General features: G+C 39.1%; 1 protein-coding gene across 2 annotated transcripts in view; it reads right to left on the bottom strand.

Moving 5' to 3' along the window:
- The window catches only part of LOC126101126 (zinc finger FYVE domain-containing protein 21-like), a 65,017-nt gene extending 48,777 nt beyond the window's left edge, over window positions 1-16,240 (bottom strand). Inside the window, exons 1-4 of one of the 2 annotated variants that reach the window (XM_049911812.1) lie at window positions 15,892-16,240; window positions 15,762-15,812; window positions 15,363-15,531; window positions 4,875-4,956 (exon numbers count right to left, since the gene is read on the bottom strand). In XM_049911812.1, the coding sequence (XP_049767769.1) occupies window positions 4,875-4,956; window positions 15,363-15,531; window positions 15,762-15,812; window positions 15,892-16,011 (422 nt within the window). In that variant the 5' untranslated portion in view covers window positions 16,012-16,240. The remainder of the gene's footprint in view (window positions 1-4,874; window positions 4,957-15,362; window positions 15,532-15,761; window positions 15,813-15,891) is intronic. The other variant, XM_049911811.1, reaches the window with a different exon arrangement.
- Between the last annotated feature and the right edge of the window lie 400 nt (window positions 16,241-16,640).

Raw genomic sequence — 16,640 nt, 5'->3', positions numbered from 1 at the left:
GTATTTACTCGAATCTAAGCCGCATACGAAAAATGAGACTCGAAGTCAAGGATAAACAATGTTCCCGAATCTAAGTCGCACCTGAAATTTGAGACTCGAAATTCAAAGGGAGAGAAAAGTTTTAGACTGCACCTCCAAATCGAAACAAGGTTGGTCCATCTTAACATGAGACACAGTTTAGGTCGAATGGATGAAGATCCAGCTACACTAGTTTGGTTCGAGTCTTAAGCTTAACAGTTAAGCTTTACCAAGTAGCCATTGCTGTGTGTCAGGTGTTCTGTCCGTATTTATACAGGTACCTTTCCTTTTTCACGTGTTTCATCTGGTTTGAATCGATTGCTTATTTTGATTTGATCTGATAAGTGCCACTCTCTTTGTTAGAGGTGTTTACGTCACTCTAAACTGGAAATGCATTATTGTACTGTGTCATGCATCGTTTGTCGCTTTCTGATAATGAGTGTTTACAACCTGTCACCACTCATGGCATGGCTTGCTTTTGTGTGCGCTACCGCCACTTACAATAAATAAAGAGAGGAACTGTCTCACAAGCGAAACAATGGCAAGAGACTGCTATTTGTTGTTACTTACACTGCTGCTTTCTTTGATAATGATCAACAAGAATCAAATAATAGACTGTGTATGATAGAAGATGTTCTGAACAAGAGTTTAGCGAAAAATTTTCTCCGTTTGAAAATCTTTGCAGATGCCTCTTTAGTACATTACATTCTGCACATAAATGAGTCATCTTAGATTTAAAAATCTAGTCAGTTGCCGTGTATCATTTCTGACTGTATCACTATTCACCATAAGAATAATACGAATATAAACATGACCTCCCCCCATGAACCATGGACCTTGCCGTTGGTGGGGAGGCTTGCGTGCCTCAGCGATACAGATGGCCGTACCGTAGGTGCAACCACAACGGAGGGGTATCTGTTGAGAGGCCAGATAAACATGTGGTTCCTGAAGAGGGGCAGCAGCCTTTTCAGTAGTTGCAGGGGCAACAGTCTGGATGATTGACTGATCTGGCCTTGTAACATTAACCAAAACGGCCTTGCTGTGCTGGTACTGCGAACGGCTGAAAGCAAGGGGAAACTACAGCCGTAATTTTTCCCGAGGACATGCAGCTCTACTGTATGATTAAATGATGATGGCGTCCTCTTGGGTAAAATATTCCGGAGGTAAAATAGTCCCCCATTCGGATCTCCGGGCGGGGACTACTCAAGAGGACGTCGTTATCAGGAGAAAGAAAACTGGCGTTCTACGGATCGGAGCGTGGAATGTCAGATCACTTAATCGGGCAGGTAGGTTAGAAAATTTAAAAAGGGAGATGCATAGGTTAAAGTTAGATATAGTGGGAATTAGTGAAGTTCGGTGGCAGGAGGAACAAGACTTTTGGTCAGGTGATTACAGGTTTATAAATACAAAATCAAATAGGGGTAATGCAGGAGTAGGTTTAATAATGAATAAAAAAATAGGAGTGCGGGTTAGCTACTATAAACAGCATAGTGAACGCATTATTGTTGCCAAGATAGACACAAAGCCCATGCCTACTACAGTAGTACAAGTTTATATGCCAACTAGCTCTGCAGATGATGAAGAAATAGATGAAATGTATGACGAGATAAAAGAAATTATTCAGGTAGTGAAGGGAGACGAAAATTTAATAGTCATGGGTGACTGGAATTCGTCAGTAGGAAAAGGGAGAGAAGGAAACATAGTAGGTGAATATGGATTGGGGGGAAGGAATGAAAGAGGAAGCCGCCTTGTAGAATTTTGCACAGAGCATAACTTAATCATAGCTAACACTTGGTTCAAGAATCATGAAAGGAGGCTGTATACATGGAAGAAGCCTGGAGATACTGACAGGTTTCAGATAGATTATATAATGGTAAGACAGAGATTTAGGAACCAGGTTTTAAATTGTAAGACATTTCCTGGGGCAGATGTAGATTCTGACCACAATCTATTGGTTATGAACTGCAGATTGAAACTGAAGAAACTGCAAAAAGGTGGGAATTTAAGGAGATGGGACCTGGATAAACTGACTAAACCAGAGGTTGTACAGAGTTTCAGGGAGAGCATTAGGGAACAATTGACAGGAATGGGGGAAAGAAATACAGTAGAAGAAGAATGGGTAGCTCTGAGGGATGAAGTGGTGAAGGCAGCAGACGATCAAGTAGGTAGAAAGACGCGGGCTAATAGAAATCCTTGGGTAACAGAAGAAATATTGAATTTAATTGATGAAAGGAGAAAATATAAAAATGCAGTAAATGAAGCAGGCAAAAAGGAATACAAACGTCTCAAAAATGAGATCGACAGGAAGTGCAAAATGGCTAAGCAGGGATGGCTAGAGGACAAATGTAAGGATGTAGAGGCTTGTCTCACTAGGGGTAAGATAGATACTGCCTACAGGAAAATTAAAGAGACCTTTGGAGAGAAGAGAACGACTTGTATGAATATCAAGAGCTCAGATGGCAACCCAGTTCTAAGCAAAGAAGGGAAAGCAGAAAGGTGGAAGGAGTATATAGAGGGTTTATACAAGGGCGATGTACTTGAGGACAATATAATGGAAACGGAAGAGGATGTAGATGAAGATGAAATGGGAGATAAGATACTGCGTGAAGAGTTTGAGAGAGCACTGAAAGACCTGAGTCAAAACAAGGCCCCGGGAGTAGACAACATTCCATTAGAACTACTGATGGCCTCAGGAGAGCAAGTCATGACAAAACTCTACCATCTGGTGAGCACGATGTATGAGACAGGCGAAATACCCTCAGACTTTAAGAAGAATATAATAATTCCAATCCCAAAGAAAGCAGGTGTTGACAGATGTGAAAGTTACCGAACTATCAGTTTAATAAGTCACAGCTGCAAAATACTAACGCGAATTCTTTACAGACGAATGGAAAAACTGGTAGAAGCCGACCTCGGGGAAGATCAGTTTGGATTCCGTAGAAATGTTGGAACACGTGAGGCAATACTGACCTTACGACTTATCTTGGAAGAAAGATTAAGAAAAGGCAAACCTACGTTTCTAGCATTTGTAGACTTAGAGAAAGCTTTTGACAATGTTGACTGGAATACTCTCTTTCAAATTCTGAAGGTGGAAGGGGTAAAATACAGGGAGCGAAAGGCTATTTACAACTTGTACAGAAACCAGATGGCAATTATAAGAGTCGAGGGGCATGAAAGGGAAGCAGTGGTTGGGAAAGAAGTAAGACAGGGTTGTAGCCTCTCCCCGATGTTATTCAATCTGTATATTGAGCAAGCAGTAAAGGAAACAAAAGAAAAATTCGGAGTAGGTATTAAAATTCATGGAGAAGAAGTAAAAACTTTGAGGTTCGCCGATGACATTGTAATTCTGTCAGAGACAGCAAAGGACTTGGAAGAGCAGTTGAACGGAATGGACAGTGTCTTGAAAAGAGGATATAAGATGAACATCAACAAAAGCAAAACGAGGATAATGGAATGTAGTCAAATTAAGTCGGGTGATGCTGAGGGAATTAGATTAGGAAATGAGACACATCAAGTAGTAAAGGAGTTTTGCTATTTAGGGAGTAAAATAACCGATGATGGTTGAAGTAGAGAGGATATAAAATGTAGACTGGCGATGGCAAGGAAAACGTTTCTCAAGAAGAGAAATTTGTTAACATCGAATATAGATTTAGGTGCCAGGAAGTCGTTTCTGAAAGTATTTGTATGGAGTGTAGCCATGTATGGAAGTGAGACATGGACGGTAACTAGTTTGGACAAGAAGAGAATAGAAGCTTTCGAAATGTGGTGCTACAGAAGAATGCTGAAGATAAGGTGGGTAGATCACGTAACTAATGAGGAGGTATTGAATAGGATTGGGGAGAAGAGAAGTTTGTGGCACAACTTGACTAGAAGAAGGGATCGGTTGGTAGGACATGTTCTGAGGCATCGAGGGATCACAAATTTAGCATTGGAGGGCAGCGTGGAGGGTAAAAATCGTAGAGGGAGACCAAGAGATCAATACACTAAGCAGATTCAGAAGGATGTAGGTTGCAGTAGGTACTGGGAGATGAAGAAGCTTGCACAGGATAGAGTAGCATGGAGAGCTGCATCAAACCAGTCTCAGGACTGAAGACCACAACAACAACAACAACAAACATGACCTATGTATATTTTTCCACGTTTGCTGTTGTCTCACTCTAGTTTCATAGTTTATTAGGCAGACAGGATTTAAATGAGATAGCAGCAAATACGAAAGAATACATGGCATAATATTTACATTCTTCTACCTTTCCTTTTAATTTATTTACTGACGCAAAGGTTTTGGCCCCAGTATTTATCTTTGTGCCTGCAAAGCATGCTTGTGTAGTGCTACATATATTGACGGCAGAAGTTAGTAGTGGTGGCATCTACCAACATTTTTCAGAACTTCCACTTTGCACTCGATTCTAAGCCTCAGGCGGTCTTTTGGATTACAAAAACCAGAAAAAAGTGTGGCTTAGATTCAAGTAAATACAGTATATCCATGACAAAGTGTACAGCTTAAAATCTCACTGATATAAGATCAACAAATATGGATAATTAGTTACACTGGGCAAGGATGGTGGCACAATCAATCATGGCCTTTTCAGGGAACAACTCTAGCCACCATCTCATTCTAATTAAATTCACACACACACACACACACACACACACACACACACACACACACACACACACACACACACACACACACGTAAAAAGTAGTATTTTCATGTAAATTAAAAAAGTTTCATTAAAAATAGTTTCAACTACTGTAACATGCTTAACGATGTGCAACAATTAAATAAGCACACTAAACTATCTATGAAAAATCACCAGAAATACCGAAATTATCAACTAAAGTTGTTCACTCATACCTGTGGTCGCGAGATAGCTTGCACCTTACATAACCAGATGTACTGGCATTCTGACCCAGATCTTCAATCAAGAAAGCTGCCCCTAAAAGGAGTAAATAACAATCACAGAAATCAATTAAACATTAAGTACAATACTCATAAAAGCTAATATTCTTTCAATAAATACATGTTTTCTAGAATTAAGGAAACTCTGCTACAATGATAAATATAGTTCTTTACAAAAAATATTTGAAAGCCATATCAAATTCACTCAGACTTCTGATATTATGATGTACAATGATGTACATCGATTTGAGTACTGCTCCAGTCAAAACTGCTATAACAAATATACTTACGGCCTTGTCCAATGCTTCTTTCACCACTGCAGGACTAATCTGACGTAGGATAATATTTTATGCTTGATATTACCACAATGATCATCAAAAATAGCAATTAAATTAGACTTAAAATCTAAGAATGTACTAATTAAAGCCATTTTGTCATGACATAAAAGCCAAATAAGTCACCTGACACCATTTTTTACTCACTCTTCCCTTCATTTAAAGGACAGCCTACTGTAATACTGCATGTTTACAATTGGGTGTGTATAAGTTTACTTTGAGAAGACAGCTAAATTCAATATGTCATTACAGAGAGGTTTCCTTATATGGTATGCCTTACTTAGACGAAAGTTCTGTAATGGCAACATGTAGCAGGTTTTGATTTTTGCCTGCATTTTTCACAAAAATTTATTTATTTGTTTTTATTCATCCAAGGATCATCACACAATAGACATACAGGATCTGTCAAGGTAATACAATGCAATTCAATAGGCCAAAATATACAACATACAGCATACATAACATGTTTTATGAAGATAGAACAGATGGTCAGCTGTGGTCTTGATTTAGGAGCTATCCCAGCATTTGCCTTAGGGATCCATGAAAACCACAGAAAACCCAAATCAGGATGGCTAAACAGAGCAATTCCATCCTCCCTAATATGAGGTCAGTGTCTTAACAGCTGCACTGTCTCATTCAGTAAGCCCCCATTGTACAATGTTTCTACATCCACACAGATACTCCGCAAGCCACCATATGGTGCGTGGCAGAGGGTACCCTGTACCACTACTTGTCATTTCCCCTCCTGTTCCACTCGCAAATAGAGCGAGATAAAAACGACTATCTGTACACCTCTTTAGGAGCACTAATTTCCCCGTATCTTATCTTTGTGGTCCTTACGTGCAATGTATGTTGGCGGCTGTAGAATCATTTCGCAGTCAGCCTCAAATGCCAGTTCTCTAAATTTTTCAAAAAGAACATTACCTTCCCTGCAGGAATTCCCATTTGAGTTCCCGAAGTATCTCCGTAACACGTACGTGTTGTTCAAACCTAGCAACCTGCCTCTGAATTGCTTCCATGTCTTCCTTCAATCCAACCTGTAAGGATCCCAAACACTCCAGCAGTACTCAAGAATAGGTTGCACCAGTGTCCTTCATGTAGCCTCCTTTACGTGTCAACCACTCTTTCGTAAAATTGTCCTAAAATTGTGCCCCGACCGAGACTCGAACCCAGGATCTACTGCTTACATGGCAGATGCTCTATCCATCTGAGCCACCAAGGGCACAGAGGATAGTGCGACTGCAGGGACTTATCCCTTGCACACTTCCCATGAGGCCCACATGCCCAACTGTCCACAACCTAAATTCATCCCAGTTGGGGCACACATTTTCAACTGTTCCTACTAGGTTGTATCAACAACACCTGTTGGCAGCTAAAGGATTCGATTAATTATCATTTCTTTCTAAGAAAAGCTGCACGGTCATCACTGATATCTTTTCTGTCGGAACAGTTACTATTTTCATATAGTTTCCTGATTGTTTCTTGATTTATACACAACTTTTTTCACGTAACTTGCAGTATAAAACATAGTTTCATTCTTCAGTGCCACACAAATTTAGGACAGATCTGATGACTACTGGACTGTTCCCAGTTACTTGCAATGCAAAACACAGTTCCACTATTCACTGTCACACAAACTAAGGCATCCAATGACTCCTGGACAATGAAAGTGCTGCTGTGCCCCTCGCATCACCTCCAGATTCCATCACAAATACTCCATTCTGCAAAAATGGCTAACTTTAAAAAAATTATATATCAGTTTCTCCAAATAACATCAGCATCCCTGATTTCCACTTTGACGACTCGATGTTATCTCAATGGCAGACATGAGTAACTCATATAAATTTAACATGCATAAATTACAGGTCATAATAATTATGGCCAATTAACAACGGATGTCAACAGAACTGAAGCTGATGTCACTGTTAAATCATGGCGTATTCATACTAGATGGAACATCAAGACAAAGTCACCACTAAGTAGATGTATATGCTCCATCTCTAATGACCTTGTTGCCGGGACATTAAACACTAATCTCCACCTCCTCCTCCTCCAGTACCCAACAGTGATAGTAGGTTACGAGATACAACCTGTGTAACAGAATCAGAATGTACTACCAGAATTAAAGAACTAGAAATAATAGAATTTATTAACAGTGAAAGCAAAATTCATAGCAGACGCTTTTGATAAAGTTTGTATGGTAAACTGCTGGAAACTGAAGAACAGAAAAAGTGCTATCCAAACATTCCAAAACCTCAACATTTGTTTACTAGAGAAAATATATACATACAAACACATTACACAATATTTACAAGGCAATATGTATGACCTTTTATCATGTCTGTTCAATTGCTTTCTCTTTCTAATCACCAAATAACATAAAAAATAATTGGCTTTTAGGGTTCCGCACATCAATCAGTAAAAACAGAAACATTATAGGTTCACTTTGTTGTTTGTCTGTCCAACAGTTAAGAGTCAAGAAAGGGTAGAGGTATCAAACTGAAATTTATGTCACATACTACGGTCTATAATCTCTTGGCAGAGTCAAAAATTTAAGCTTCTAATTCAATGCAATCAAAAGATATGACCATTTATGTCACTTATTTTGATACTCACAAACTCACTCATCAAAGCCTTCCTGTTTTCGTTGAAACAAATTTTGCCAAGGAGCACGGTTTCACAGTGTAAGTAAAGCAAAAACTTCTAAAATTGTTAATTTGTAATTATATCACAAAAATATTTTTTGTTGTTTGTTGCCCACCTGCTTCTGTCCATTTGCTAGGAGCCCTTTTCTCAGGAACGGGTAGAGATGTATGTCCCGTGGTGATGTATATAATTTTTAGCTTCTAAGCCAACGTCATCACAAGATACGGTCAAATAAGTCACATAATCTGATATTCGCAAACTTGCTCATCAAACCTACAGATTTATCTGTACATAGGTTGGGCAGGGTGATCCAGTGGTAAAGCACGTGGCAGGAAACCAAGAGGTCACAGGAACAAATCTCGGATGGACCACAGATATTTCAGTCTTTGCTTTGACTAGTCTTCACCTGTCAATGATATGAAGTGCCACGAGGTACAATATGTGATTCATACTTCACATTAAACTGTACGTCCCACTTGTTCAGTTGGACAACTGGGGCAGGTTGAAGACACACACATCACACAAAGGGTGTCCAACAGAAAATCTTTCACCAGGCCACTAAGCCACACAAATTTATTAATAATATCTATACAGATAATTATGTTTATATAGAACACTCAGTGCTTGAGTCTTGCTCAATAACACTCATTGGACAGACATCCATGTTGTCCTAGAACCTCTGCAATGTGTGAGAAAGAACACAGTATACAATAAAATGCAGACTAAAAAGGCTCAAATGCACAAAATCCACTTATATAACATCAGTGCAGAGAGAATATGTTAGCCTCTGTTAACAGACAATGTTACTATCCCCTACACAAATATCACTGTCAAAACTTATTTTCTGAGAAACCTTGGCATAAATATCTGTTCCATTCTGCTAACAGCCTATCAGAATGCCGTCATTTGAAACACATTACGGAATGTTTTGAAATCTTGTTCCATGATGTGTCACTCTACCTTTATAGTTATTTTCATGAAATCACATTCACTGGTTCCATAATCTAGCTATAATTAATTTCTTGGGTTTCAACTTAACCTACATCCTGGACTACACAACAATTCAATTCAGTATGTCACCGCAACGTACAATCCAAAAAAATTATGTAGAAGTGAAACAAATATTGTCAGCATTCTGCCTCGAGACAACACTATTACAATAGCAAAGCTACAATGTCTCCAGCATCTTTGCCAATAAGTGAAAGAACTGATCATGTTATTGGATTCTAGATCAGCACTTGCTCTCTTCCAGTGTTTATACAAGTGTAAATTATTGTTACCCTATTGCATCCAACATATATGGCCTAAAAACCATTATTGTAGAACCTTTGACAGGACAAACAACTTGCTGGATATAAAGGCATCTTGCAATATTACACAGTAGAAATTTTTGTCAAATATATGCTACATGTTTATTATGGAGTTACCATTTGGGTCAAGGAAGCAAGGAACAAAGGGTGACAGGAGTCTCCCAGAAGTAGGAGATGAGCTCAAGCACAAATACACCATTCACTGCCAATGTGTGGCTGGCAAGACACCTGACAACCCTCAATAAATTTCAAAATATTCATTCACTTCCACATATTGACCCACAAAAACCACCACGAATGAGAGCCTTTAGGGATGTGAAACAAATCAAGTCATGTAACAGATTTCATTATCCATCTAGACTGCTTTCATTTTTAAAATGAACAGTTTTGATACCACATGATGAGTCCTCAGAGTAACCCATCCAACTATCAGCAAAATTTACATTCTATGATACACAATAAAATACATTTTAAAAATAAAAGCAATCCAGATGGACAATAAAATATGCTGCAAAGGTAGTGAGTGTGGATTTTCTCAAAAGACAATATGTCAGTTTTGCTAAATCAAGCTATACATGAACAGGCAGAAGCACCCACTGCATGCTACTTCTGTAAAGTACACAAAACTAACAGTATTCAGTGAACCATGGACACCACACCCAGAAGATACCAGCAGAGGGGTCAAAACATCGATCATACAGAAGAAATATAATGCAGCATAACAACCCAGAAGATTTTACCTTGAATGGAAATTGCCACAAAAGCCTACAGACATATTTACTAACAGTAATTTATAACTAGTGCTAATCTGCAAAAACTTTTAATAATTATGGTAGTTACATATTACCTGACATGCATATTAAGAGAAAATAGTGGCCACTCTTCATCTTACACTACCCAGCAGCTAGTTTTAGTTAATACTATAAATAGCAATACATGTCTGAGACACCTATCACTGGTTCAAGGAACACCTGCAGTGTCGAAATTTCACATCATCCCCACTGTGGGCACTTAGTGGACTGGACACAAAGCGTATGGTTTCAAGTGAATAAACGGGCCTTTTTTCCACAAGTTATCTAATCTGAGATCTGATAAAACTGAACTGTTCCCTGCTGACATAAATAACATTGTCATTGCCACAGAAGAAATGCAAAATATATAAGGTCTTATGAACAGTTTTAGCCACCTTGGAAACTCACATTTAATTCTGAACTACAAACAATGTTGTATGAAACTGAGAAGCATCCAGAATGAATCTATCACTCAGCAGTAGAGTGCACACTGTTGTGAAACTTCCTGTTATATTAAAACTGTGTGCCAGAAAGTTGGTAACTAGTAAACTACTGTGTTACAAGTTACCAACATAACATCACTTGCTGTAAGTAAACTTCTCAGATGGGGAAAGAAACCTCTTACAACAATCAATGTAGTTGGGCCCCATTCCAAAATTACCATAGCAACTGCTCACAACACAATGTACAGCAAACAATAAGCATTTCTATTGGTTAATTAGCATTTATAACTTTGGAAGTATGAAGGGCAAGTGAGAGAGTTAAGCATTGTGCCACATGCAAATGTTTCTTCTAGTTTCTATCATGTATTGAATACGGGTTAATGCTGGTTCCTAAAACTCTAAGTGACATAACTGCTATCCATCTACAAATCTGCCATTCAGAGTTTTCAGCATTACCATCAAACTAGCATGCTGCCTTTCTTTGAATATGCATATCTTCTGTTAGTCCTACTAGGTATCTACATCTACATCCATACTCTGCAAACCACTGTGAAGAGCATTACAGAGGATATGTCGCACTGTACCAGTTGTTATAGCTTTTCCCCTTTCCATCCACGTATGGAGTAGGAAAAGAACAACAGCTTAAATATCTCTCCGTGTGCTTAATTAATCTTGTCCTCATGACACCTATGGAAGTGATATGTAGGGGCTTGTATATTCCTAAAGTCATGATTTAAAACCAGTTTTTGAAACTTTGTAATTAGCACTTCTCAGGGTAATATCTGTATACCTTCAAGGGCCTGCTTGTAAGTTCTTTGCACCCCTCGATACTCTCCCACATGTTGAACAAACCTGTTACCATTCTTGCTGTCTTTTTCTGTAAACATGCAATATTTCCTGTTAGGCCACATTTCATACATTTGAGCAATATCCTAAGCTGAGATGCACAGGTGTTTTGTAAAGTAGTCTACTTCACAGACAGACTGCACTTTCAGAGTGCTGCCAATGAAATCTAGTCTGTCATCTATGACTGAGCCTATGTGAACATTGCACTTCATATCTATACAAACTGTTCCACCTAAGTATTTGTCTTCATTGACATTCAAATTGTGACTCACTGATACTGTAATTACAGGATACCAAAGTTTTGTATTTTGTCAAGTGCACAATTTTACATTTCTGTTCATTTAAAGAAAGTTTCCTACCTTTGTGCCACTTTGAAATCTTTTCAGAATATGCCTGAACATCCGTGTAGCTTTTTTCAGATAGTACTTCATTAAAAGTTATCTGTATCATCTGCAAGATTACTATTGTCTGCCAGGTCATCAATATAAAACATGAGAAGCAAGGGTTCCAATACACTTCACTGGTGCATGACTTAAGGGACCAACAGAAGTGTCCGAATCCAACCGTCTGCTTTGAACCGTGACATAGTGGTGGTGTTTTGTGTGACATCACTACAGCGCAGAGTTTTTGAGTTGCCTGTGTTTGTAGATGATGTCTTGTTGAGTTTGATGGTGGCGTATGTATATGTGCCGAGTGTAACCTGTTGTATTGGGTTCATTTGTGGTTTGGTTTTGACAGTTGCAACATTGCTGTGTGTGTACATAGTTGATGGTATAATGTGGTTTGGAAGTGTTTTCACTGAATTATTAAGAATTTTTTTTATGCGTTTGACTTTTTTGTTGGGTCTTATTAGTTTACTGTTTGTTGTGCACAAAGAAGTTTAATTTGTTGTATGGCTTCTGTTGTTGGAGATGAATATGACTGTGAATTTTAATAGTGCACCATTGCATGCCAAGATGGGTGAGAACATTATGTCTATTATTAAATTTCTGCAGTTATTTGGGCTGATTGCAGATTATTTGTGGTAATAATATGAGTCTTACAAGAGTTCTGGCATCTCGGACCAGGGACGATTATGCGTGGAGTGTTAGCGGGATATCTGGCAGTGGATTAGATGTGGTACCTGGTTCAAGAAATCTAGATTGCCCATGAAGGAGAATGTTTTGCTGACTTATTTTTGTTATAGGGGCTCTATCAGTTTTTATGCGCATGAGACTGGTGCGAGTGAGAGAATAGTGTTCAATTGGTTTTCTTTTTGTCGAGAGGTTTGTTCTGAGTATGTTAAATATAAAGGGAAGTTGGATGGGCCAGGTATGGTCGTTGATATCAACGAATCTAAGTCTGGTAAGAGAAAGTATGGGAGGGATAGTTCTCAGGTTGATCTGTGGGTGTGGAGGGCTGTTATTTTGCGGCGGGTGGGAGGAGGTAGGGGGGGGGGGGGGGTGCTGATTGTGCTTTTAGGGTTTTGGAGGGCCATACTAAGAGGGAATTTGTGGGTTTGATGGAAGAATATATTGAGGGAGGGAGCACTATAGTTTCAGATGCATTTTCATCCTATAGGTAGTTGGAGAAGAGGGGTTATGAGCATTTAGTTGTTAATCACAGTATTCAATTTAAATATCAAGAAAATGGGGCATGTACCAGTATGATTGAGGATTTTTTTTTTTCTGGGGAGGGGGGGCGGACAATTTACTCAGTTACAGGAAGGGGGAAGAGGTGCTCTCCCAACTTGCAATCCCATTTAGAGTATTACTGGTTGAAGAGTGTCCTTGGGGATTATTGAATTTTTTGCATCTTTTTAGGGCTGTGGGTAAGATGTATAGGCAGAGGGTGGTGAGTTGAGGGGGTTGGGTTTGTGTGGGTGTGGGGAGGGGGGGGGGGATTGTTTTATGATTATGTTGTAGAAGACAAGTTTGGTTGCAGTTTTTGTTGATTTGTAAGTTGTAATTGATTTTGGTTTATTTTGTGCTTTTCGTTTGGGGGAGGGAGGGGGGGTGATGTGTGTGGTTTGAGGTTGGTTAATGGGTGGTAGGCTGTTGGTGGTTTACGAGGTTTTTTTTTTGTGTGGTGTGTGTGTGTGTGTGTGTGTGTGTGTGTGTGTGTGTGTGTGTGTGTGTGTGTGTGTGTGGGCACGCGCGTGTGCGCTTGGGGTTGTCAATGTAGATTTTATCACCAGAATCTGTTGTTGGTAAGTAATTTTTGTTTCGGCTATATTCTAAAGTAACTGTGAAGTTCTATGTATTTATGGTAGGTTGACTGTTTTAATTGATGTAGTGGTGTCTGATTTTTGGGTTGTTGAGGTAATGGTCTTTTGGTTCTATATTTCGTAGTTGTAGGAGTTGGTTCAGTTGTGGTTGAGCTGCATTGGTCAAGGGAATAGTCCGGTTCCTCTGGTTTTTGTTGGTTTAAGGGAATACCATGATTGTGCGGCATTTTTTTATTGTTGTATATTTAGCTTGTCGCTGCCCTAAATCCCCAGTTTCCCATGGTTGTCCTGCTAGTTTAATTTTCGGTAATGCCTGACTTAAGTTATTTCTACTACTACTTATGAATTTCCATCCAAAATAACATGCTGTACCCTTTCTACCTATAAACCCTCAAACCAGCCAGAAATTTTGTTTGATACCGTCTTACAATCATACTTGTTATAATAAACATTGCCATGTAGTAGAGTAAAAATCTTTACTGAAGTCAAGAAATACTGCTGCTGCTTAATTGCTTTGATCCATGTTTCCAGAATATCATGTGAGAAAAGCCTGAGTTGGGTTTCTCAAGACCAATGGTTTCAAAATATTCATGAATGGTGGTTAGCATGAAGGTGATTCCATCTGAAAATACCTCATTACAATGGAGCTCAGAATATGTTCTAGAATTCTACAACAGCTGGATGTTAATGATATCTGTTCGTAGTTTAGTGGATCTCTTCTGATACCCTTCTTGTAGATGTGTTCAACCTGTCCTTTCTTCCCACCACTGTGCACAGTTTTTAGTGCAGGGGATCTAAAATATATCATTGTTACTATGGGAGCAAACTGATCTGTCCCTCAACACCACGAGTGCTAGTGCCTGTGTCACCAGTCTTCGCAATGCCATGAGAATTAAACTAGGATACCCCTTCTATATCTCTCTTTGTAAAGACGCAACTAAAAATAACACCGAGCGAGGTGGCACAGTGGTTAGACACTGGACTCGCATTCGGGAGGACGACGGTTCAATCCCGTGTCCAGCCATCCTGATTTAGGTTTTCCGTGATTTCCCTAAATCGCTCCAGGCAAATGTCAGGATGGTTCCTTTCAAAGAGCACGGCCGACTTCCTTCCCGTCCTTCCCTAATCCGATGAGACCGATGACCTCGCTGTCTGGTCTCCTTCCCCAAAACAACCAACCAACTAAAAATAACAGTTCATTAATTTTCTTTTGATTTCCTACATCTGGAAACTAACTTCGGCACCAATGAAGTCTTTTACATATGGCCAGGATTTCTCCTTTCACAGGCATTGGCTTCATCATCTCAGAACTCAACTGTCACCTTCCACTTAATTCGGATCTTGGCTGCAGTGCTTGTCATCTGTCACTGCAGCCAAGATTTCATGGGGGGAAGCCGGCCCAATACATAACTTCAACTTCTTTTGCATTTTGTGAGAGATGACATGGTAATCATTGAAGACTTCTTGAATTGTTCTGTTGACAGGCAAAGGTGTTTCATTCAGCATATCTATATATAGCTCTATGCTTTGTTTTGCACATTTGAATAGTCTCTATTTAAAAGAAGTTTTCTCACAAAGACTATACACCACGGAGGATATCTCATATCATATTGACTGCTCTACCAGGTTTATGTCCAGTATTTTGAGAACCGTTCTTCTAAACGAGGCCACAGTTCTCTTACATGTACTTGTCTAGAGGTAATTATTTTGAGTTGTTCTTTAAGATACGACGTTACTTTGTTACCTTGTTTACTGAATATGTAAACCTATTCAGTAGTTTCATATGACACAAAAGATCTAATTTACTTGCTTTCGATGATTTTTTATTTTTCACTCTAACAGAAGGTGGCTTTGTTAAGCACTCACCATTTGTCAGTATCTTCAGCTGATTGTCGAAGAAATCGTTCTCGCGATCAGTTACATCAGCACAGGGCTTGCACAGACGAACTGGATCAACGAAGCCCATACGTGGAAGTCCCAACTTGGTTGCACAGCACGAGTTACAGAAGATGTTACCACAGCGTCGGCAGTGATGCTGCAACCGCAGTTTTGATACTTTCATTTCGTTGTTATTGTAACAAAATTACACTACTAATGGTGGAATACTTAATCAGCACATGTAGTGGAAGAAAAACTTTGCGCCCAGTATTCCTCGGAAATATGTGCATGTACAGGTAACAGCTGTCAGTTCCCAAATGAAAATACATATATATTAACAACAGCAATATGACGGATATGCTTAATTAGTGTCTGCAATATGAGTACCTTTCTGCGTAACATATCGAACTTGACTTTGCAGTTTGAACAATGTGCTGCCTGAAACAAAAATATTTTATTTCACATACTTTCTTTGGTATTTCATTTCCACTTCTATGTCAAACTGCAATTCCCGTACCTCGCTGTCGGGTATCCATGAAGGTTCCTGCAGAGTAAATGGACTTAAGTTGCCGTCGAGATTTACTAATCGTAATCCCGACTTAGACTTCACGAGTTTTTTTGGTGCTGTCTTCTCCATTCTCGTGCACAATTTTTCATACTTCCCACACGTCAATTAGCCTCACCTTCATATCACCCAAGAGATGTAAACATGTCAAAGTTGCTACACGCAAACACCTGTTCCACAGATTTTCAGAATGACAATTTACGTACTTGTCGCTGACAAAATTGAAGTTACGTGAAAGTCACAGTCGTCCTTATTTCTACGGAAAAATCGATATTTCTGCAAAAATTTCGAACACATAATTTACGATGTATCACATACTTTTGATACGTGTTACTCGTTAATTATTCTAGACGTGTGTTGTTGGACGATTTTATTACTGTGAAATACGGTTAAAGTTCAAATAAATTCTCAAAATTCCCTAAAAGTCGATTCAATCTGGTCGTCGTTGCTCGGAACTCAAAAAGATTTTAAAACTAATTTCAATTTCAGCAATAGCATACTCTGTCAACGGAACAGGAAATCAGTTTCAAGGATTTTTCGGGAAATTTTTGACTCTATATTTGATGTGTGTGTGTGTGTGTGTGTGTGTGTGTGTGTAAATTGGATTAGTTTTACTTTCATTCCAATTGATCCGTAGTGAGGAGGTCCTCCAGGATGTAGAACATGTCAGGAAAACAATAATGCATAACAAATACTTAGAA

The sequence above is a fragment of the Schistocerca cancellata genome, chromosome 9, assembly GCF_023864275.1.
Source record: "Schistocerca cancellata isolate TAMUIC-IGC-003103 chromosome 9, iqSchCanc2.1, whole genome shotgun sequence".
Lineage (NCBI taxonomy): Eukaryota > Metazoa > Arthropoda > Insecta > Orthoptera > Acrididae > Schistocerca > Schistocerca cancellata.
Note: the sequence above shows the minus strand (reverse complement) of the source record. Positions and strands in the feature narration are given on the sequence as shown.